This window comes from Moschus berezovskii, chromosome 25, assembly GCF_049115385.1.
Source record: "Moschus berezovskii isolate FMDL1 chromosome 25, NW_MosBer_1.0, whole genome shotgun sequence".
NCBI lineage: Eukaryota > Metazoa > Chordata > Mammalia > Artiodactyla > Moschidae > Moschus > Moschus berezovskii.
The window spans coordinates 21,864,291-21,888,110 of record NC_142484.1 but is presented as its reverse complement, the minus strand read 5'-3'; the positions used below and the strand labels follow the sequence as shown (position 1 = coordinate 21,888,110).

At 37.3% G+C, this 23,820-nt stretch overlaps 1 protein-coding gene and 1 non-coding gene across 2 annotated transcripts; both read right to left on the bottom strand.

Annotated features, from left to right (window-relative positions):
- Positions 1-10,055: 10,055 nt before the first annotated feature.
- LOC129548524 (olfactory receptor 8C8-like) lies at positions 10,056-10,991 on the bottom strand. Its single transcript, XM_055415039.2, has one exon. It carries the CDS (start codon positions 10,986-10,988, stop codon positions 10,056-10,058), a length of 933 nt encoding a protein of 310 aa, XP_055271014.2. The 5' UTR covers positions 10,989-10,991.
- An 11,293-nt stretch (positions 10,992-22,284) lies between these two features.
- Positions 22,285-22,391, bottom strand: LOC148773877 (U6 spliceosomal RNA). Its single transcript, XR_016036458.1, has one exon. It is a non-coding gene; the product is annotated as a U6 spliceosomal RNA (small nuclear RNA).
- Positions 22,392-23,820: the final 1,429 nt, after the last annotated feature.

Genomic DNA, 23,820 nt, shown 5'->3' with positions numbered 1-23,820 from the left:
AAACTCCTGACCAAACTTTTTAAAGTTGTAATAGTGAATGATGACTAAATATGTAAATCCCCTTAGGTATTTGAATTTTTAATACACAACAGAGTTATAGAGGCAATATACATTTTTTGTAAAAAATTTTAAAGAAATCTGTGAGTGCTAAGTTGCTGCAGTCATGTCTGGCTCTTTGCAAGTGTACGTAGTTTCTAGTAAATAAGAATAAATAGTGTTTTCCTAAGATTTCTAGCCATTGTTATAATCATCAAAAATAAGATCTGTCTTGTGGTGGTCTCAAGCAGGGAGGAGGTTGGGATGGGCACGGAACAAAAGAACAAAATTATTTTAGATTTCCACTCTAATTTTAACTTACATATTTTCTTTCCAAGTTATTGTGTATTTTAAGTTGGGTCTTTATCAGGGACCAGCCTCGATATGGCCCAGGTTATCCTCGGGATGAATGGCGTCGGCATCAGCGAGAGAGAGAGAAAGAGAGAGAGAGACAGGGGCTGATGATTCCTTGGTTTACGCAGGAAACCAATAAAACCCCAGCACAGGGTTTGCTCTGTTTACGTAGGCCGCAGGTGCCCTCTCTAATCACTGGAGGCACCCCACCAGGGCACCCCCTCGAGTGGGTCTTAGAAGCCCTGGCAGATGAGTAAACGCAGAGGGCCCAGCGCTCCAAGGATCTCAACCAGAAAAAGGAGAATAGAGAAAAGGACGGAAAAAGAGAAAGAACGACACGGGGAGACCAAGCTTCAGTGAGCAAGGCCCCAAAACTTTATTTTCCAGTGCTGCTTTTATACCCTAAGTTATGCGCATAAGAAACAGAGAAAGGGAGGTATAGAGTCACGCCAAAATCAGTCTTGATTCTTATCAGGATCAGGGCTTATTTTTGTATGTCTCGTGATAAAAGTTTTAGGTGGTTTACATCATCTTCTGGCCAGGGGGCCTGCTAACAGTTTATGGCCTTCTCTCCTAACAAAGGTTAGTTAGCTAGAAAAAGGCTTATATTCTTTTAAGGTGATTTTCCTAAAGTCAGGTGCTATTCTCCAAAGACACATGACAAAGTTACATTCCTATAAGGCAAGGGTGTAGTGAGCTACAAGAAAGGAATTTATTAACTTAAGATCTGATGTGGTTAAATCAAAGGCTACTACTTATTTTCTCTATATGTTATTAATATATTTCCAAGGATACAATAGATAGAAAATATGGAAACTTTGCAGCAAGCATTGATTCAACAATGAAATCTTTTTTAGTACTATTCTAATGATTTTAACTTCTTCAACAAATTCCTGTATTTTAGAATATTAGGCTTTCTGTCCTTGCGTGCCTGGGAGGCTGTAAACAGTCACATTCATAGTTGTAAGAGCCCGGACAAACTTGTCATGCAAGTTAGAAAGCTACCAGAGGGGCTTGGATTGGAACACTCCTATTAAGCCAAGGAGAACTTTTTAACTACAGCTCTGAATTAATGTTTTCAGAGAAAGGTGGTTGGGGGGAAGCCCCCGTAATTATTAGAGGACTTGGTAAGAGGCGTAAGATAGTAAGGCAGTCAGACTCCGGTTTTCTTTGGGGTAGATGCTCGGGTGAGTCCAGGGGGTTCTTCGAGTCCTGATTAGCCTTTGCCCGTCAGGCCTCTTCCCCAATTGACCTTTGCCACGGGTAGGATTTCCCTCTCTGGCTCCCGGCAGATCTTAATATGACTTTCTTCTGGATGACTTCCTTAGTTATTCCCTACTTATTTTCTCACTATTCTTAACAATTCCTGTGCCCCACCATACCATTATATCTCACTCTTCCAGTCAATCAATCAATCAATTTTTGATGGACAACCATGTGCCAGACAGACAAAATCCCTACCCTTTTAGGGAACAAATAATGAAAAGGAAAACATATACACTGCATATAAGGAACAGAAATTTTAAAAGTGGGCTTTAAACAGGGAAAACAAGTGTCAGAGTAATAGAAGGTGACAAAGGGACAGTGAGGGAGGAAGACAAATATCTGCAGGGCTTTATGGGAAGGCTTGAAAGTTTTTACTGTCCTTCTAAGTGAAATGGGAAGTCACTGAGGGTGTGAACAGAAAAAGACCTGATCTGATTAATAGGTGACTCTTGCTCAAATGAAATCCAAGTAACAAAGATCATACCTATCATATAATGATATTTGGTTTCTAACTATCACATTCCACTAAAGGAAACCAAGACTTAATAGAGAAGTGGCAGATTCCAAGGCAGGATATCTAAAATTCAGGATGAGTCTAGAGCATCTCAGTATTTCATAGAGGAAGAAAGTGCCCCAAAATTATGGAGATGTATCAAAAGAAAGGAGCCCATACTGGACAAATTTAGAACAATTTAAATATCAGAATGGATGGCTTATGAGATTCTATGAGTCCTTCCTGATACAAAAATAATAAGAATGACAATAATAAAATTAGAAGTATAGAAAAGGAAAGTACTTCTTTACAGAATGATGTCAGCTAATGATATAATTAGAATGATATCATTCTATATCTAAATAAAAGGATATATGATATAAATTTATATATAAAAATTATATATAAACATCAGATCAGATCAGATCACTCGCTCAGTCGTGTCCGACTCTCCGCGACCCCATGAATCACAGCACGCCAGGCCTCCCTGTTCATCACCAACTCCCGGAGTACACTCACACTCATGTCCACAGAGTCAGTGATGCCATCCAGCCATCTCATTCTCCGTCGTCCCCTTCTCCTCCCGCCCCCAACCTTTCCCAGCATCAGAGTCTTTCCAGTGAGTCAACTCGTCGCATGAGGTGGCCAAAGTATTGCAGTTTCAGCTTTAGCATCAGTCCCTCCAATGAACATCCAGGACTGATCTCCTTTAGAATGGACTGGTTGGATCTCCTTGCAGTATAAGGGACTCTCAAGAGTCTTCTCCAACACCACAGTTCAAAAGCATCGATTCTTCGGCGCTCGGCTTTCTTCACAGTCCAACTCTCACATCTATACATGACCATGGGAAAAACCATAGCCTTGACTAAACGGACCTTGGTTGGCAAAGTCATGTCTCTGCTTTTTAATATACTATCAAGGTTGGTCATAACTTTCCTTCCAAGGAGTAAGCATCTTTAATTTCATGGCTGCAATCAGCATCCGCAGTGATTTTGGAGCCCAAAAAAATAAAGTCTGACACTGTTTCCACTGTTTTTCCATCTATTTCCCATGAAGTGATGGGACCAGATGCCATGATCTTTGTTTTCTGAATGTTGAGCTTCAAGCCAACCTTTTCACTCTCCTCTTTCACTTTCATCAAGAGGCTTTTGAGTTCCTCTTCACTTTCTGCCATAAGGGTAGTGTCATCTGCATATCTGAGGTTATTGATATTTCTCCCAGCAATCTTGATTCCAGCTTGTGCTTCTTCCAGCCCAGCATTCCTCATGATGTACTCTGCATATAAGTTAAATAAGCAAGGTGACAATATACAACCTTGACGTACACCTTTTCCTATTTGGAACCAGTCCGTTGTTCCATGTCCAGTTCTAACTGTTGCTTCCTGACCTGCATACAGGTTTCTCAAGAGGCAGGTCAGGTGGTCTGGGATTCCCATCTCTTTCAGAATGTTCCACAGTTTATTGTGATCCACACAGTCAAAGGCTTTGGCATAGTCAATGAAGCAGAAATAGATGTTTTTCTAGAACTCTCTTGCTTTCTCCATGATCCAGCGGATGTTGGCAATTTGATCTCTGGTTCCTCTGCCTTTTCTAAAACCTGCTTGAACATCTGGGAGTTCATGGTTTACATACTGCTGAAGCCTGGCTTGGAGAATTTTGAGTATGACTTTACTAGCGTGTGAGATGAGTGCAACTGTGCGGTAGTTTGAGCCTTCTTTGGCATTGCCTTTCTTTGGGATTGGAATGAAGACTGACCTCTTCCAGTCCTGTGGCCACTGCTGACTTTTCCAAATCTGCTGACATATTGAGTGCAGCACTTTCACAGCATCATCTTTCAAGCCTTGAAATAGCTCAACTGGAATTCCATCACCTCCACTAGCTTTGTTCGTAGTGATGCTTTCTAAGGCCCACTTGACTTCACATTCCAAGATGTCTGGCTCTAGGTCAGTCATCACGTTATCGTGACTATCTTGGTCGTGAAGATCTTTTTTGTACAGTTCTTCTGTGTTATATTTATTAATTTACATAAGCATTATAATTAATATATTATGCTTGTAAATATATATAAATATAAATTCAGATATAAGTCTATATCTGAATTTTATAATTAGAAACTTATCAAGTTGCAATGAACATATAAATGATTGAATTAGCTAAGAATCATCAATGGAAACTAAAATCAATGGGTTGAAAGTACCTCCCTCTTAAGGGAATAAGAACAAGACAGACCTACAATCTTCAGGTGTCATGTCACAGATTCCTCATTCATAATAAAGTAAAGGGAATAACTGTACAATAGTAAATTTTAATGGAAACCTTTTTTAACCAAACGATTAAATTTAACATTAGAAATAATGGAACAAATCGATGTCTCATCCTTTCTACTGTGATTTTCTGAAAGAAATAACACAATGTAACCTAAAGTAACCATCTGAGCCAAAAATGTTTAACCTGAATTTAATCACAAGGAATTAGAGAAATGAAAACTGAAAGATCATCAAACATAATGAACCATGTTCTTTTTATTTTTACTTTTTTATTTTTTAAATTAAATTTAATTTTTTAAAATTTATTTTAATTGGAGGCTAATTACTTTGCAATATTGTATTGGTTTTGCCATGCATTGACATGAATCTGCCCTGGGTGTACATGTGTTCCCCATCTTGAACCCCCCTCCCATCTCCCTCCCCATATCATCCCTCTGGGTCATCCCAGTGCACCAGCCCCGAGCACCCTGTATCATGTATCGAACCTAGACTGACGATTCATTTCACATATGATAATGTTTCAATGCCATTCTCCCAATTCATCCCACCCTCGCCCTCTCCCACAGAGTCCAAAAGACTATTCTATACATCCGTGTCTCTTTTGCTGTTTCATATACAGGGTTATTGTTACCATCTTTCTAAATTCCATATATATGAGTTAGTATACTGTATTGGTATTTTCCTTTCTGGTTTACTTCACTCTGTATAATAGGCTCCAGTTTCATCCACCTCATTAGAACTGATTCAAATGTATTCTTTTTAATTGCTGAGTAATACTCCATTGTGTATATGTACAAAAGCTTTCTTATCCATTCGTCTACAGATGGACATCTAGGTTGCTTCCATGTCCTGGCTATTATAAACAGTGCTGAGATGAACATTGAAGTACGTGTGTCTCTTTCAGTTCTGGTTTCCTTGGCATGTATGTGCAGCAGTGGGATTGCTGGGTCGTATGGCAGTTCTATTTCCAGTTTTTTAAGGAATCTCCACACTGTACTCCATAGTGACTGTACTAGTTTGCATTCCCACCAACAGTGTGAGAGGGTTCCCTTTTCTCCACACCCTCTCCAGCATTTATCACTTGTAGACTTTTGGATAGCAGCCATTCTGACTGGCGTGAAATGATACCTCATTGTGGTTTTGATATGCATTTCTCTGATTATGCATGATGTTGAGCATCTTTTCATGTGTTTGTTAGCCATCTGTATGTCTTCTTTGGAGAAATGTCTGTTTAGTTCTTTGTCCATTTCTTACTGTTGCTTCCTGACCTGCATACAGTTTCTCAAGAGGCAGATCAGATGGTCTGATATTCCCATCTCTTTAAGAATTTTCCAGAATTTGTTGTGGTTCACATAGTCAAAGACTTTGGCCTAATCAGTAAAGCAGAAGTAGATGTTTTTCTGGAAGTCTCTTGCTTTTTCAATGATCCAATGGATGTTGGCAAATTGTTCTCTGGTTCGGCTGCCTTTTCCTAAATGAAGCTTTACTTTCTGAAAGTTCACCGTTCACATACTGTTGAAGCCTGGCTTGGAGAATTTTGAGCTTTACTTTACCTGCGTGTGAGATGAGTATAATTGTACAGTAGTTTGAGCATTCTTTGGCATTGCCTTTCTTTGGGATTGGAATGACAACTGATTTTCCAGTCCTGTGGCCACCGCTGACTTTTCCAAATTTTCTGGCATATTGAGTGCAATACTTTCACAGCATCATCTTTTAGGATTTGAAACAGCTCAACTGGAATTACATTATCTCCACTAGTTTTGTTCGTAGTGATGCTACCTAAGGCCCACTTGACTTCACATTCCAGGATGTCTGGCTCTAGTTGAGTGATCACGCCATCGTGATTATCTGGGTCATGAAGATGTTTTTTGTATAGTTCTCTTGCGTATTCTTGCCACCTCTTCTTAATATCTTCTGCTTCTGTTAGGTCCATACCATTTCTGTCCTTTATTGTGCCCATCTTTGTATGAAATGTTCCCTCGGTATCTCTAATTTTCTTGAAGAGATCTCTAATCTTTCCCATTCTATTGTTTTCCTCTATTTCTTTGCATTGATCGCTGAGGAAGCCTTTCTTATCTCTCCTTGCTATTCTTTGGAACTCTGCATTCAAATGGGTATACTTCTCCATTTCTAATTTGCCTTTCACTTCTCCTCTATTCACGGCTATTTGTAAGGCCTCCTCAGACAACCATTTTGCATTTTTTGAATATCTTTTTCTTGGGAATGGTCTTGATCCCTGCCTCCTGTACAATGTCACAAACTTCCATCCATAGTTCTTCAGGCACTCTATCAAATCTAATCCCTTGAATCTGTTTGTCACTTCCACTGTATAATCGTAAAGGATTTAATTTAGGTCATACCTAAATGGTCTAGTGGTTTTCCCTCCTTTCTTCAATTTAAGTCTGAATTTAGCAGTAAGGAGAATTTAGCAATGGGGGAGAATGTGTGCATTTTCATGTATGGCTGAGTCCATTCACTGTTAAAGTGAAACTACCACAACACTGTTAACCAGCTATACCCCAATACAAAATAAAAAGTTTAAAAAGTTTGGAAAAAAAAAAAGAAAGATCAAGTACATGGATGGATCTAGAAAATTTTATGATTAGTGAATTGTCTCATATAGAAATATAGTATAAGACTTTTATGGGAATCTAAAATATAAAACAAGGAAATGTATACATCAAAACAGAAAGAGGCTCACAAACAAAGGAAAAAAATTAGAGGTGACCAGCAGGGAGAAGGGCAAGAGAAGGGTACAAGATTAAGAAATGCAAATTACTATGTATAAAGCAGATAAGAAACAAGGAGATTCTTTATAGCACAGATAATTATACCACTATCTTGCAATAACTTTTAATGGAGTATAATCTATAAAAATACTGAAACACAATGCTGTGTACCTGAAAATAATGTTTTAAATCAACTATATTTCAATAAAATAAATTAAAAAAATAAATTTCAACATGAAAGTTAGAAAATTATAATAAAAGTGTCTTAGACAAACCAAAAGAAGTTAATACTATATTCTGAATGACCTGATGTAAGATTTCAGGCACAGAAATCAAGGGAGTTAAATCCAATTGGCATGAGAAAATTCAGAATGCAAAATATTTTGTATACAATACTTACATGACTCTGTGTACTCTCAAAGCATTTCTACCAACTATTTAATTATGGAAACTAACAGAAACTCACAAAGCTATAATATATGTTATTATAGTTTTAAATTATAAATACATCTCTATATACAAATATTTCTCCAAGTAAAAAGACAGTCAGCAAAATCAATGACAGCACCAAATTCACTCACTGATTTGACTAAATAAGCTCTTTTAAAACTTATCTATGTCATATCATTTAGCTAGATTTTTGAGGACAAATGCACATGGGGGAAAATATAGCTATAAGTACTGAATAAACTATGTTGGAAATATTTCATGACCTTTGTAGATATTAAATTCAATTTTAAATTATTTATTAAACCATAAATGAATGTTCAGTGAGCATTCTAGCATTCTTGTTATGTTTGATGATAAAGTAAGAAAAATAGGTATTTTCAACCTTTATCATATTAACATAAATTACCTAAAAACTGAAAATAGTCTTATATTTAAAGCTGAATTGTGATGATTTTATCTACTAGATAACATTTCCAAATAAAGTCATCAAAATCCTAATGTAAATGTGTACTTGTTTGTAGAATGTAATTTTTCCATCGGTTGTATTAATGAAATATCAATTACCCATCAAAAACTCTCTTTTTATTTATTTTATTGTAGTTGATGTACAATATTATATGTTACAAGTGTACAATATAGTGATTCACAATTCTTAGAGGTTATTTTCCATTTATATTTATTATAAAAATCCTGGCTATTTCTCCTGTGTTGTACAATATATCCTTATAGCTTATTTTATGCATAAAAGTTTATCTCTTAATCACCTCTTAATCCTCTTCCCACTTCCTTTTCCCCACAGGTAAACATAAATTTGTTCTCTATATCAGTGAGTCTGTATCTCTTTTGCTATATTCACTAATTTTTTACAGTTCTCTGATTTCACATATAAGTGATATCATCTTTGTGATAAATAGATATATCACATATAAGTGATATATCACATATAAGTGATATTTTTTTTTTCCTGACTTACTCCACTTAGCATAATACCCTCCAAGTCCATCCACGTGCTGTAAATGGGAAAATTTCATTCTTTTGATGGGTGAGTAATACTCCATTGTATATATTTACCACATCTTATCTATTCATCTGTTGATGAACACTTATCAGTTGCTCCCATATCTTTTCAATGATAGATAATGCTTCTATGAACATTGAAGTACAGGGATCTTTTTGAAATAGCATTTACATATTTTTCAGATATATACCCAGGAGTGGAACTGCTGGGATATATTGTATTTCTGTTTTTAGTTTTTTGAGATACATTCATATTGGAAAATTCCCATTTTGAAGCTCATTCAGAAACAACTCTCCAGATGTTCTCTCTGTCCCTTCGCAGCTTTTCTTTCCTTCCATGTTTAAACTGGTCTCTGCATTTTTAGCTGTGTGATTCTGAGCAAGTAAGACAACTATTTATTCAGCCACCACCCCCCCAAAAAAAAGAAAAAAATTGAGATTTGTATTTTAAGACCATTTGTAAAATTCTGACACACATTAAATACAGATTGAATTTTTCTTCTAACAGACAAAAGGAATGAGTGAAATTTACAAATTAATAGAATATATCACAATAGGACAAGGTTACTGCCAGATATTTTTGCTTTGCTTTGGAAGGCGGGAAATACACCTTCCTTTGCAAAGGGGAGGCCCCCTTGCACAGTGAGACAGCAAATTCTGACCAAACACTTGATAACATATTCTGTAGCCAAATATATCACTGTGTAAGTTTAATCACAATTACAATCCACAGATAAATGGACAAGTTGATGACAATTTCAATTATATTTATGACAACATATCAATTGAACAATACAATATAAAGAGGCATATGTTATTGGTCCGGATTGAGGGAGGTGAGCAGAATGCTGTAGCTTATTCATTTTCAAGAATCAAGAATAAAGGAAAGAATTATGGATGGTTCAACAAACTATTCAATTTCTTTACCTATGTTGCACGTAAAACATAGAACAGGATATATTACTAAAAGAATCCTGAAATTTTGGGGAAATTTTTACAACTCTACTGTGTCCACATTTTGGTCATTACGTTTCTGTTTGAATGCAATGGTAAGTAAAAACACTATTGAAACAGCAAAGGGCTCAATGTAATGAAAGAAAGAAAGAAAAGAATTGGTTAGACTAAACAAACACCCATAGCTTACCTTGGATGAGAATGGCACACAAAGAAAATAAGAGTGTTATCATTAGATGGGAAAGGTTATTGGTCCCTTGTCTGCAACTGGTTTGAGATCACTTAGGGCTGAGAATGATTCTTCAGGCAAAGAATAGGTTCACAGAGTTACATTATGTGGCAAGAGAAGAAAAGACATCAGACATTAGAGATGAAGTCCTGTCAAGAAGATTAGAAAGACAAATGATATGAAAAAAGAATGGGAGGAATAGGATAAAGTGGAGCAGAGAAAAGAAAAAAGGCAAAGAAAAGGAGGTATAAATGGTTTGGTTCAGTTTGTAATTCTCTTCAGGATTTTCTTCACAGCAATTCTGACATCCTTGTTCCTGAGGCTATAAATGAGAGGGTTCAGCATGGGTACCACATTGGTGGAAAACAGTGTGAAAAACTTTCCCTGCTCCACAAACCCAGAGGATGGTAGCTTGACATGAGTGAGCACTGCAAATCCATAGAATAAAATAACTGTTGTAATGTGGGAACCACAGGTGCTCAAGGCTTTGGACCAACCTTTAGATGATGGTATATGAAGGATATTGAAAAGAATCAAAGCATAAGAAATAAAGATAATGAGGCTAGATACTATGACAACTGTTCCCACAACAGCAGAAACCACAATCTCATTGGCATAAGTGCTGCTGCAGGAGAGCTTGAGCAGTGGGAAGATGTCACACAGGTAATGGTTGATGATATTGGAATCACAAAATATCAGCCTCATCATAAATCCTGTGTGGACCATGGCTCCAGCAAACCCCATCACATATGAACCAGACATCAGCAGAGAACACACCTGAGAGGACATGGCCATTGTGTACAGCAAGGGCTTACAGATGGCCACATAGCGATCATAGGCCATGGCTGTCAACACATAGCACTCAGAGTTGACAAAAAAGCAGAAGAAAAAGAGCTGAGACATACATCCTGTAAAGGAGATGACATTCCTGTCAGAAATAAAGCTTATTAGCATTTTGGGGGTAAAGACAGATGAGTAACAGAGATCAATGAAGGATAGATTGAAGAGATAAAAGTACATGGGCGTGTGCAGGTGTGAATTTAGACAAATTAGAATCATCAAGCACAAATTGCCCACCACAGTGACCAGGTAGTTCAGCAGAAACAAAGAAAACAGGGGTAGCTGGAGGTTAGGTTGGTTTGTCAATCCCATAAGGATAAACTCACTCACAGAGGAGGCATTTTCCATAGTCATTTACACCACAGTCGTGGTCTGGAGGAACAGGGGCAGAAACTGAGACTAACAATGGAGCTTAATGGACCTTCCCTCTTTGTCTCCGAAGTGAGAGCTGGATCTCTTGGTTTATAACCCCAGGGTTGCCTAAACACTCAGCAAAGCATTCAAAATACAAGCCTTCTGATGATTATTGCTGCAGATTTCTCATTTTCTTCTTTCTGCCCTTACTCCTTTTGTTTGTGCTGAACAAATGCAGATAGGCTCTCAAGTGTCTGCACAACATTCCTGCCTCTCTCCAGGCTCTGTTCAGGATCAGGGCTGAAAACAGCAATAAACAGGCAGTGTTCCCCCAAACTCTTCATTTATATAGTTTGAGGTTTGAGGGGAGTTGAGACAAAGGCAGTTCAACACTCTCCCGCTTTTTCCTCGATGGCCCACTGCCACTGAACCTTAAGGCTCCTTCTGCCCTACAGTCCTGTGAGGTTCAAAGTTTCTGACAATGAATGAGAGAGTATCCATCACCATGGTCCTCAGTCTTTGACATGCTACAGAACAGGCCATATATTTGAGAATTTTTCCAGAAGGTATTCTTCATTTGCAAAGAGGAAAGCAACCTTATATAATCTCCAACCTATTCTATTCCTTGTCATTCTGGGAAAGTTGAGGAGAAAAACAGAAAATTATTCTCTTCCTTGAGATTTCTTCTCGAGTTAAATGAGCCCACTGAGGGTGGAAATTAATGAGCCTGTATTTCCTGTGTCATTGATCTTTTGGGACACAATGTTCTACTCAATTTACAGTTTCACAATAAGAATTCTTAGTCCCCAAAGAAGACGACTGTGTGAGCTGATATTCACTTCTTCATCATCTCCTGGAACTTATGCCCAGTTCTCAAAAGGAACATCTGGGGCATGATCATTTGCCATTGTTAGCACTTTCCTAGAGTCTCTGGGATTGCATTAGTGAGACAGTATATCACAGCTTTAGCATTTTCTGTGCTTATGAATTTCATCTCTGTAAAGAGGTGTAGTGAAATGGTTATGAGACTATTGGTGTGCCCCTAAAGTTTAATTCTTGAAGTTAAACTTCTTAATTGTGAGACTATAGACAATGAAATAATCTGTCTGATCCTTACATATATTTATATATATCTGCCTATATATATATAGGTAGATAGATAGATAGATGTATATCTATAAAATGAGACTTGCAAGTGAGCTATCTCATAGGACGGTTTTGAGGGGTAAATGAGTTATGTCACACAAAATATTAGGAACATAGCTAGCATGTAATAAGAGATTGAGAAATGTTGGTACTTCTTCCCAACTGTATTCCTAATATCAGGATTTCTCAGCTTGGCTCGAATGAAATCTGGCACTACTGACATTTTGGTCTAGATAATTTTGGGGGATGCTCCTGTGTATTACAGGATGCAAAGCATCCCTTTCTGCAACCCATTAGTGTCTCCCCATCACCAACTGTGAAAATGAAAATGTTCTCCAGGCACTGTCATATGTTCCCTCAGTAGCAAAAACCTGTGTTTAAGAATTGTTGACCGATGTTTATTTATACCTGGTCTTCTAACATAATGGCCTTTGAGACAATTCTCTCTTATTTCTACTTATGTCCCTCCAGCTCAATATGCCCCAAATTGAATTCAGCATTTTCTTACAGTCTCCACTGCTGGTCTTCTGGGTTATACTTTTCAAAGCTATTTTCACCAATCTCCAAACAACGAATCCATGAATTCAGCATAAGCAGTTCTCTCTCACCATTTTCATCTAGTCTTAAAGAACCAGAGAATCCATCTCTTTGAAATTTTTGGCCTTTCTTCTCACTTACACAGCTGACTTACAGTGTCTCTTCATCTCAAATTTCAAAGACTCTAGTTTTCTAATGCGGATCCCTATGGAATTTGACAATAGGTGAGTGAACTCCCGGAGTTGGTGATAGACAGGGAGGCCTGGCGTGCTGTGATTCATGGGGTCGCGGAGAGTTGGACACGACTGAGCGACTGAACTGAACTGAACTGAACTGAACCACTGTCACCTGCTCATCATCACTATACAAATGCCCACTGAAACACACACACACAAACATAGACAAATATCCATCTTTCTCTTCCTGTTCTCCATCCTTAATTCATACCTACGTGATTTTCAACATAAATTAGGTGAGATCAATATTCTTGTGGTACTTTTAAAGTCATGCTCAAAATTCTCCAAGCCAGGCTTCAGCAGTATGTAAACCATGAACTCCCAGATGTTCAAGCAGGTTTTAGAAAAGGCAGAGGAACCAGAGATCAAATTGCCAACATCCGCTGGATCATGGAGAAAGCAAGAGAGTTTCAGAAAAACATCTATTTCTGCTTCATTGACTATGCCAAAGCCTTTGACTGTGTGGATCACAATAAACTGTGGAACATTCTGAAAGAGATGGGAATCCCAGACCACCTGACCTGCCTCTTGAGAAACCTGTATGCAGGTCAGGAAGCAACTGTTAGAACTGGACATGGAACAACGGACTGGTTCCAAATAGGAAAAGGTGTACGTCAAGGTTGTATATTGTCACCTTGCTTATTTAACTTATATGCAGAGTACATCATGAGGAACGCTGGGCTGGAAGAAGCACAAGCTGGAATCAAGATTTCTGGGAGAAATATCAATAACCTCAGATATGCAGATGACACCACCCTTATGGCAGAAAGTGAAGAGGAACTCAAAAGCCTCTTGATGAAAGTGAAAGAGAAGAGTGAAAAGGTTGGCTTGAAGCTCAACATTCAGAAAACAAAGATCATGGCATCTGGTCCCATCACTTCATGGGAAATAGATGGAAAAACAGTGGAAACAGTGTCAGACTTTATTTTTTTGGGCTCCAAAATCACTGCAGATGCTGATTGCAGCCATGAAATTAAAAGACGCTTGCTCCTTGGAAGGAAAGTTATGACCAACCTTGATAGTATATTAAAAAGCAGAGACATCACTTTGTCCACAAAGGTCCATCTAGTCAAGGCAATGGTTTTTCCCATGGTCATGTATGGATGTGAGAGTTAGACTGTGAAGATGGCTGATCACCAAAGAATCAATGCTTTTGAACTGTGGTGTTGGAGAAGACTCTTGCGAGTCCCTTATACTGCAAGGAGATCCAACCAGTCCATTCTAAAGGAGATCAATCCTGGATGTTCATTGGAGGCACTGATGCTGAAGCTGAAACTGCAATACTTTGGCCACCTCATGCAACGGGTTGACTCACTGGAAAAGACTCTGATGCTGGGAAATGTTGGGGGCGGGAGGAGAAGGGGACGACCGAGAATGAGATGGCTGGATGGCATCACCAACTCTGTGGACATGGGTTTGAGTGTACTCCGGGAGTTGGTGATGGACAGGGAGGCCTGGCGTGCTGTGATTCATGGGGTCGCGGAGAGTCGGACACGACTGAGCGACTGAACTGAACTGAACTTTATTAATACCATTTAAGCACTAATCATAGTGAATCCATCTTGCTAATGATTGCTTTTATTTCCATATTCTTTCTTGTTTTTCTTTTTATTCCACAGACTCCCGGATTTTCCTCTGACTTCTTCTCCAGCTTTTGTAAATTCTTCTCTGTATGTTCAACAGTCTCTAAGAGGAGGAAGAAGGTTAATGATGTTAACATTCCTTAAATTTCTACTCTCATGCCTGGTTTTCAGTTTGGTAAAGCCTCCCTCAAATGTGTAGGTAATCACCTAATTTGGAGAGTGTTTTAGCCTTTTTAAGGAATACATCTCTAGATTTTACTGGGTGATAATGGCAACACTTAAGTTATGACATGGAGAGATAGGAATATCTAAATATTCAATTACTTATTTTTTTCTTTTATTTTTAATTGAAAGAAAATTGCTTTATAGAATTTTGTTGTTTCCTATCAAACTCAACATGAATCAGCCAAAGGTACACATATAACTCCTCCCTTTTGAATCTCCCTCCCCATCCCAAACTTCTAGATTGATATAGAGACCCTGTTTGAGTTTCCTGAGTCATACATCAAATTCCCATTGACTGTATATTTCACATATGTGAATGTAAGCGTCCATGTTACTCTTTCCATACTTCTCACCCTCTCCTCCCTTCTGCCCATGTCCATAAGTCTATTCTCTGTCTGTTTCTCCACTGCTTCCTTGTAAATACATTCTTCTGTACTATTTTTCTAGATTCTGTATTCATGCATTAGAATATGACATTTATCTTTCTCTTTCTGACTTACTTCACTCTGTATAACAGGCTCTAGGTTCATTCAACTCATTAGAACTGACTCAAATGCATTCCATTTAATGGCTGAGTAATATTCCAATGTGTATATACACCGCAGCTTCTTTATCCATTCATCTGTTGATGGACATCTCGGTTGCCTCCATGTTCTAGCTATTGTAAATAGTGCTGCAATGAACAATGGGATATTTGTGTCTTTCAGTTTTGGTTTCTTCGGGGTATATGCCTAGGAGTGGGATTGCTGGGTCATATAGTGGTTTTATTCCTAGTTTCTTAAGGAATCTCCATACCATCTTCCATATGGTAATTTGGCTGTATCAAATTGCATTCCATATGTAATTTGGCTGTATCAAATTGCATTCCCACCAACAGTGCAAGAGCATTCCCTTTTCTCCACACCCTCTTCAGCATTTATTGTTTGTAGACTTTTCGATAATGGCCATTCTGACTGGTGTGAGGTGATATCTCATTGTACTTTTGATTTGTATTTCACAAATAATGAGTGATGTTGAGCATTTTTTCAAGTGTTTGGTAGCCATTTGTATGTCTTCTTTGGAGAAATGTCTGTTTAGGTCTTTTCCCCACTTTTTTTTTTTTTTTCTGCTATTGAGTTGTATGAGCTGCTTGTGTATTTTGGAAATTAATCCTTTGTCATTTGCTATTATTTTCTCCCATCTGAGGGTTGACTTTTAACCTTGCCTATAGTTTCCTTTGCTGTGCAAAAGGTTTTAAGTTTAATCAGGTCCCACTTGTTTATTTTTGTTTTTATTTCCATTACTCTAGGAGATGGGTGATGGAGAATCTTGCTTTATGTCATCAAGTGTTCTGCCTATGTTTTCTTCTAAGAGTTTTATACTTTTTGGTCTTACATTGGAGAAGGAAATGGCAACCTACTCCAGTAATCTTGCCTGGAGAATCCCATGGACAGAAGAGCCTGGTGGGCTACAGTCCATGGGGTCTCGAACAGTCTGGATCTGTAATCGATTTTAACTTTTATCTTTGTGTGTGGTGTTAGGAAGTGTTCTAATTTCATTCTTTTACATTTAGCTGTCCAGGTTTCCCAGCACCGTTTATTGAAGAGGCTGTCATTGCCCTATTGTATATTCTTGCCTCCTTTGTCAAAAATAAGGTACCATAAGTGCATGGGTTTATTTTTGGGCTTTCTATCTTATTCCATTGGTCTATATTTCTGATTTAGTGCCAGTACCATATTGTCTTGATGACTGTAGCTTTATACTATAGTCTGAAGTAAGGAAGGTTGATTCCTCCAGCTCCATTCTTCTTTCTCAAGACCACTTTTGCTATTCAGGGTCTTCTGTATTTCCATATGAATTGTGAAACTTTTTATTCTAGTTCTGTGAAAAATGTCTTTGGTAATTTGATAAGTATCACATTGCATCTGTAGATTGCATTTGGTAGTCGTCATTTTCATAATATTGATTCTTCCTACCAAGGAACATGGAATAACTCTTCATCTGTTTATAACATCTTGGATTTCTTTCACCAGTGTCTTATAATTTAGAGTGTATAGTTCTTTTTATCACATTGGGTAAGTTTATTCCTAGATATTTAATTTTTTTTTTTTGCAATGGTGAATGGGATTGGTTCCTTAATTTGTCTTTCTGATTTTCATTGTTAGTATATATATATATATATATATATATATATATATATATATATATATATATGCAAGTGATTTCTGTGTATTGGCTTTGTATCCTGCAACTTTGCTAAATTCACTGATTAGGTCTAGTAATTTTCTGATACTACCTTTAGGGTTTTCAATGTATCATGATATCTGCAAACAGTGAGAGCTTTACTTCTTCTCTTCTGATTTGGATTCCTTTTATTATTCTTTATTCTCTCATTGCTGCACCTATGACTTCCAAAACTATGTTGAATAATAGTGGGGAAAGTGGACACCCTTGTCTTATCCCTCATCTTAGGTGGAACGCTTTCAGTTTTTCACAAGAGAATAATGTTTGCTGAAAGGCTTATTTCAGTAATTTCTTCTTATTTACTATTTTGAGATAGGTTTCTTCTCTGGCGATTTTGTGAAGAGTTTTAATCATAAATGGGTGCTGAATTTTGTCAAAGTCTTTTTCTGCATCTATTGAGATTATCATATGGTTTTATCTTTCAATTTGTTAATATGGGGTATCACATTGATTGATTTGCGTATATTGAAGAATCCTTGCATCCCTTGAATAAACCCAACTTAATCATAGTGTATGAGCTTTTTGATGTGTTGCTGAATTCTGTTTGTTAAAATTTTGTTGAGGATTTTGCATCTATGTTCATCAGTGATATTGGCCTATAGTTTTCTTTTTTATTGGGTGTGGGTTATCTGGCTTTGGTATCAGGGTGATGGTGGCCTTGTAGAATGAGTTTGGAAGTGTTTGTTCCTCTGCAATTTTTTGAAAGAGTTTTAGAAGGATAGGCAGTAGCTCTTCTCTAAATGTTTGGTAGAATTCTCCCGTGAAGCCATCTGTTCCTGGGCTCTTGTTTTTTGGGAGATTTTTTTTTTTATCACAGCTTCAATTTCAGTGCTTGTAATTGGGTTGTTCATAATTTCTATTTCTTCCTGGTTCAGGCTTGGAAGATTGAACTTTTCTGAGAATCTGTCTATTTCTTCAGGGTTATCCATTTTATTGCCATACAGTTGTTGATAATAGTCTCATAATCATTTTTATTTCTGCATTGTCTGTTGTAACCTCTCCTTTTACATTTCTAACTTTCTTGAATTGATTCTTCTCTCCTTTTTTCTTGACGAGTCTGGCTAAAGATTTGTCAATTTTGTTTATCTTCACAAAGAACCAGCTTACAGTTTTATTAAACTTTACTATTGTTTCTTTCATTTCTTTTTCAGTTATTTCTGCTCTGATCTTTATTATTACTTTCCTTCTACTAATTTTGGTGGGTTTTTTTTTTGTTGTTGTTGTTGTTCTTTTTCCAGTTGTTTTAGCTGTAATATTACATTGTCTATTCAATGTTTTTATTGTTTCTTGAGGTAGGATTGTATTGCTATAAATTTCCCTCTTTGAACTGTTTTTGCTACATAGGTTTTGAGTTGTAGTGTTTTTATTGCCATTTGTTTCTATAAATTTTTTTATTTCCCTTTTGATTACTTCAGTAATCTGTTGGTTATTTAGAAACATATTGTTTAATCTCCATGTGTTTGTGTTTTTTACAGTTTTTTTTTTTCCTTGTTATTGCTATCTAATCTCGTAGCACTGTGTTTGGAGAAGATGCTTGATATGATCTCAATTTTCTTAAATTTACTGAGGCTTAATTTGTGACCCAAGATGTGATATATCCTGGAGATTGTTGCATGTGCACTTAAGAAGGTGTATTCTTCAGCATTTGGATGGAATGTCCTGAAGATATCAATGAGATCCATCTCATCTAATGTATCATTTAAGATGTATTTCCTAATTAATTTTCTGTTTTGATGATCTGTCCATTGTTGTGAGTGGGGTGTTAAATTCCCCTACCATTTTTGTGTTACTGTCAGTTACTCCTTTTATCTCTGTTAGTGTTTGTCTGATGTATTGAGGTGCTTCTATGTTGGGTGCATAGGTATTTACAATTGTTATGTCTTCCTCTTGGGTTGGTCACTTTATCATTTTGTATTCGCTTGTATTCTTTATTTTATTATCGCTTGTATTCTTTATTTTAAAGACTATTTTGTCCGATATGAGGATTGCTACTCCAGCTTTCTTTTGCTTCCCATTTGCATGGAGTACATTTTTCCATCCTCTCACTCTCAGTCTACATGTGTCTTTTGGTCTGTGGTGGGTTTCTTGTAGACAGCATATGTATTGGTCTTGTTTTTGTATCCATTCAACCAGTCTGTGTCTTTTGGTTGGAGCATTTAATCCACTTACCTTTAAAGTAATCGTTGATATATATGTTCCTATTGCCATTTTCTTAATTATTTGGGGTTGATTTTGTAGATCTTTTACTTCTCTTGCATTTCTTGACTATTTAAGTCCCTTTGACATGGTGTTGGAGAAGACTCTTGAGAGTCCCTTGTACTGCAAGGAGATCCAACCAGTCCATTCTAAAGGAGATCAATCCTGGGTGTTCATTGGAAGGACTGATGCTAAAGCTGAAACTGCAATACTTTGGCCACCTCATGCGACGAGTTGACTCACTGGAAAAGACTCTGATGCTGGGAAAGGTTGGGGGCAGGAGGAGAAGGGGACGACAAAGAATGAGATGGCTGGATGGCATCACCGACTCTGTGGACATGAGTTTGAGTGAACTCCGGGAGTTGGTGATGGACAGGGAGGCCTGGCATGCTGTGATTCATGGTGTCACGGAGAGTCGGACACAACTGAGTGACTGAACTGAACTGAACTGAACATGTGTTGTAAAGCTTGTTTGGTGGTACTGAATTCTCTTAACTTTTGCTTGTCTGAAAAGGTTTTGATTTCTCCATCTATTTTGAATGAGATCCTTGCCAGGTAGAGTAATCTTGGTTGTAGCTTTTTCCCTTTCAGTACTTTAAATATATCCTGACATTCCCTTCTGGCCTGCAGAGTTTCTGCGGAAATATCAACTGTTAAACATATGGGGTTTCTTTGTATATTACTTGTTGCTTTTCCCTTGTGGCGTTTAATATTCTTTCTTTGTATTTAGTCTTTGGTAGTTTGATTAGTACGTATCTTGGTGTGTTTCTCCTGGGTTTATCCTGTATGGGACTCTTTGTGCCTCTTGAACTGATTGACTCTTTCCTTTTCCACCCTGTGAAAATTTTCAACTAATTTCTCTTCAAGCGATTTCTTACACCCTTTCTTTTTCTCTTTGTCTTCTTGGACCCCTATAATTCCAATATTTCTGTGTTTGATATTGTCCCAGAGGTCTCTGAGATTATACTAAGTTCTTTTCATTCTTTTTACTTTATTCTGCTCTTCAGAAGTTATTGCCACCATTTTATCTTCCAGCTCACTGATTCATTCTTCTGCTTCAGATATTCTGCTATTGATTCCTTTGAGAGTATTTTTAACCAGTAATTTTGAAGTTTGTCTCTGTACATTTATTCTTTAATTCTTCTATGTCTTTGTTAATTGATTCTTATATTTTCTCCATTCTGTTTTCAAGATTTTCAATCATCTTTATTTTTATTTATTTATTTTTTATTGGAGGCTAATTATTTTACAATATTATATTGGTTGGTTTTGCCATACATTGACATGAATCCACCCTGGGTGTAAATGAGTTCCCCTTCCTGAACCCCCCTCCCACCTCCCTCCTCCCTTTATCCTCCCTCTGGGTCATCCCTGCACACCAATCCCGAGCACCCTATAATATGCATCGACCCCGAACTGGCGATTCGTTTCACATATGATAATATACATGTTTCAATGCCATTCTCCCAAATCATCCCACCCTCACCCTGTCCCACAGAGTTCCAAAGACTGTTCTATACATCTGTGTCTCTTTTGCTGTCTCGTATACAGGGTTATCATTTGCATCTTTCTAAATTCCATATATATGCGTTAGTATACTGTATTGGTGTTTTTCTTTCTGGCTTACTTCACTCTGTATAATAGGCTCCAGTTTCATCCACCTCATTAGAACTGATTCAAATGCATTCTTTTTAATGGCTGAGTAATACTCTATTGTGTATATATGTACCAAAGCTTTCTTATCCATTCGTCTGTAGATGGACATCTAGGTTGCTTCCATGTCCTGGCTATTATAAACAGTGCTGCAATGAACATTGGAATACATGTGTCTCTTTCAATTCTGGTTTCCTCTGTGTGCATGCCCAGGAGTGGGATTGCTGGATCATATGGCAATTCTATTTCCAGTTTTTTGAGCAATCTCCACACTGTTCTCCATAGTGGCTGTACTAGTTTGCATTCCCACCAACAGTGTAAGAGGGTTCCCTTCTCTCCACACCCTCTCCAGCATTTATTGCATGTAGACTTTTGGATAGCAGCCATTCTGACTGGTGTGAAATGGTATCTCATTGTGGTTTTTATTTGCATTTCTCTGATTATGAGGGATGTTGAGCGTTTTTTCATGTGTTTGTTAGCCATCTTTATGTCTTCTTTGGAGAAATGTCTGTTTAGTTCTTTGGCCCATGTTTTGATTGGGTCATTTATTTTTCTGGAATTGAGCTGCAGGAGCTGCTTGTATATTTTGGAGATTAATCCTTTATCCGTTGCTTCATTTGCTATTATTTTCTCCCATTCTGAAGGCTGTCTTTTCACTTGTTTATAGTTTCCTTTGCTGTGCAGAAGCTTTTCATTTTAATTAGGTCCCATTTGTTTATTTTTGCTTTTATTTCCAATATTCTGGGAGGTGGGTCTTGGAAGATCCTGCTGTGATTTATGTCAGAGGGTGTTTTGCCTACGTTCTTCTCTAGGAGTTTTATAGTTTCTGGTCTTACATTTAGCTTTCTAATCCATTTTGAGTTTATTTTGGTGTATGGTGTTAGGAAGTGTTCTAGTTTCATTCTTTTACAAGTGGCTGACCAGTTTTCCCAGCACCACTTGTTAAAGAGACTGTCTTTTCTCCATTTTATATTCTTGCCTCCTTTGTCAAAGATAACGTGTCCATAGGTGCATGGATTTATCTCTGGGTTTTCTATTTTGTTCCATTGATCTATATTTCTGTCTTTATGCCAGTACCATACTGTCTTGATGACTGTGGCTTTGTAGCAGAGCCTGAAGTCCGGCAGGTTGATTCCCCCAGTTCCATTCTTCTTCCTCAAGATTGTTTTGGCTATTCGAGGTTTTTTGTATTTCCATACAAATTGTGAGATTATTTGTTCTAGTTCTGTGAAAAATATCTTTGGTAGCTTGATAGGGATTGCATTGAATGTATAAATTACTTTGGGTAGTATACTCATTTTTACAATATTTATTCTTCCAATCCACAAACACGGTATATTTCTCCATCTATTAGTGTCCTCTTTGATTACTTTCACTAGTGTTTTATCGTTTTCTTTGTACAAGTCTTTTGTTTCCTTAGGTAGATATATTCCTAAGTATTTAATTCTTTTCATTGCAACAGTGAATGGAATAGTTTCCTTAATTTCTCTTTCTATTAAAAATATGGACCGCTTCACTAATCTGCGTGTCATCCTTGCACGGGGGCCATGCTAATCTTCTCTGTATTGTTCCAATTTTAGTATATGTGCTGCCGAAGCGAGCACTCGATCATCTTGAGTGTCATCATTAACTTTTTAAAAATTTATTTTATTTTAGATCTCCTTTTCCCAGGCTTCAAGTTTGAGTTCTTTCTTCCTTTTCATTTCTGCCTCCTAAATTCATCCAGTGGTTTATGTAAGTTTCGTATAGGGTGAGATTTATGCTGAATTTTCTTTTTGATTGTTTGTTTGTTTTTCCTCTGATGGGCAAGGCTGAGTGAGGTGGTAATCCTGTCTGCTGATCGTTGGGTTTGTATTTTTGTTTTGTTTTTTTGTTTAGATGAGGAGTCCTGCACAGGGTGCTATTGGCGGTTTGGTGATGCTGGGTCTTGTATTCTAGAGGTTTCATTAGTATGAGTTCTCACTATTTGATACTTCCTAGAGTCAGTTCTTTGGTAGCCTAGGGCCTTGGAGTCACTGCTCCCACTCCAAAGGCTCAGGGCTTTATCTCTGGTCAGGAATGAAGATTCCACAAATGCTTTGTTATGGCATTATTTGAGATTGAAACAAATACCCAAAAGTGAGAAACCGAAGACCTATCCCAGACCAATGGCAGTTACAAAATCAGGAAAATAATAATTAAATTAATTGAATATACACATATACATATACACCCATAAGCAAAATCAAAACAGTCCAACTAAAGTAAAGCACAGTAGAGTGACATGGTGAACAAAGGAAATAAAAAATTATATCTACCAGTTAAGAGCAAATCTAACTAAAGCACGAACTGGGAAACAAAACTAAAGCAGGGTGCCAAGTAGGGAATAAAGCAATGAGAACAAAACTAACAAATATGCTGAAAGAAAAGGAAAGAAAGAAGATATATTCATAGTTAAATAGAAGTAGATCGGGAAGATTTTTATACATTAAAGATTAACTACATTGGGAAAAGAACAGTAGAAAAAGCAAAGGAATAAATGTAGAAAATAATAATAATAGGTTTTTAAAAATTAAAATTAAATTAAAAATAGAAAAAAGAAAAAAAAGAGAGAACACTCCATAGAATTGCAAAAGAACAATGTAGAGGCAGAGGATTATAATAACAATAAAACATGTGGCTGAGAAAAAAGAAAGCTCAAAACCTTGATTAAATTTTATAGTGCCAATAAAACTGACAATTACAACAGGGGGAAAAAGGGAAAAGGAAAAAAAAAACCAAATGAATCTAAAGAACAAGTGAAAATCACAAGAATAGTAAATGTTTTCCTTGAGTCGCTTCTGTCAGAATCCTTTCTCTTGCTGGGAGTCACAGTCTGCCTCAACTTCCTAGTTTGCCCTTCAACACTGTGCTGGTTCTGGACCTGCTGTGGGAGCAACTAGATTCTAATCTGCTCCTACTCCTGTGTATTGTCCAAGGTCCACAGCTATCAGAACTAATGTGTTTTCTTTTGTGGGAGTCCTCAATGTTCTTTTATATAGTCCATAGACACAG

Excerpts from the sequence above, each read along its gene's own strand:
- LOC129548524 (XM_055415039.2), bottom strand. The coding sequence starts at position 10,988 with ATGACTATGGAAAATGCCTCCTCTGTGAGTGAGTTTATCCTTATGGGA.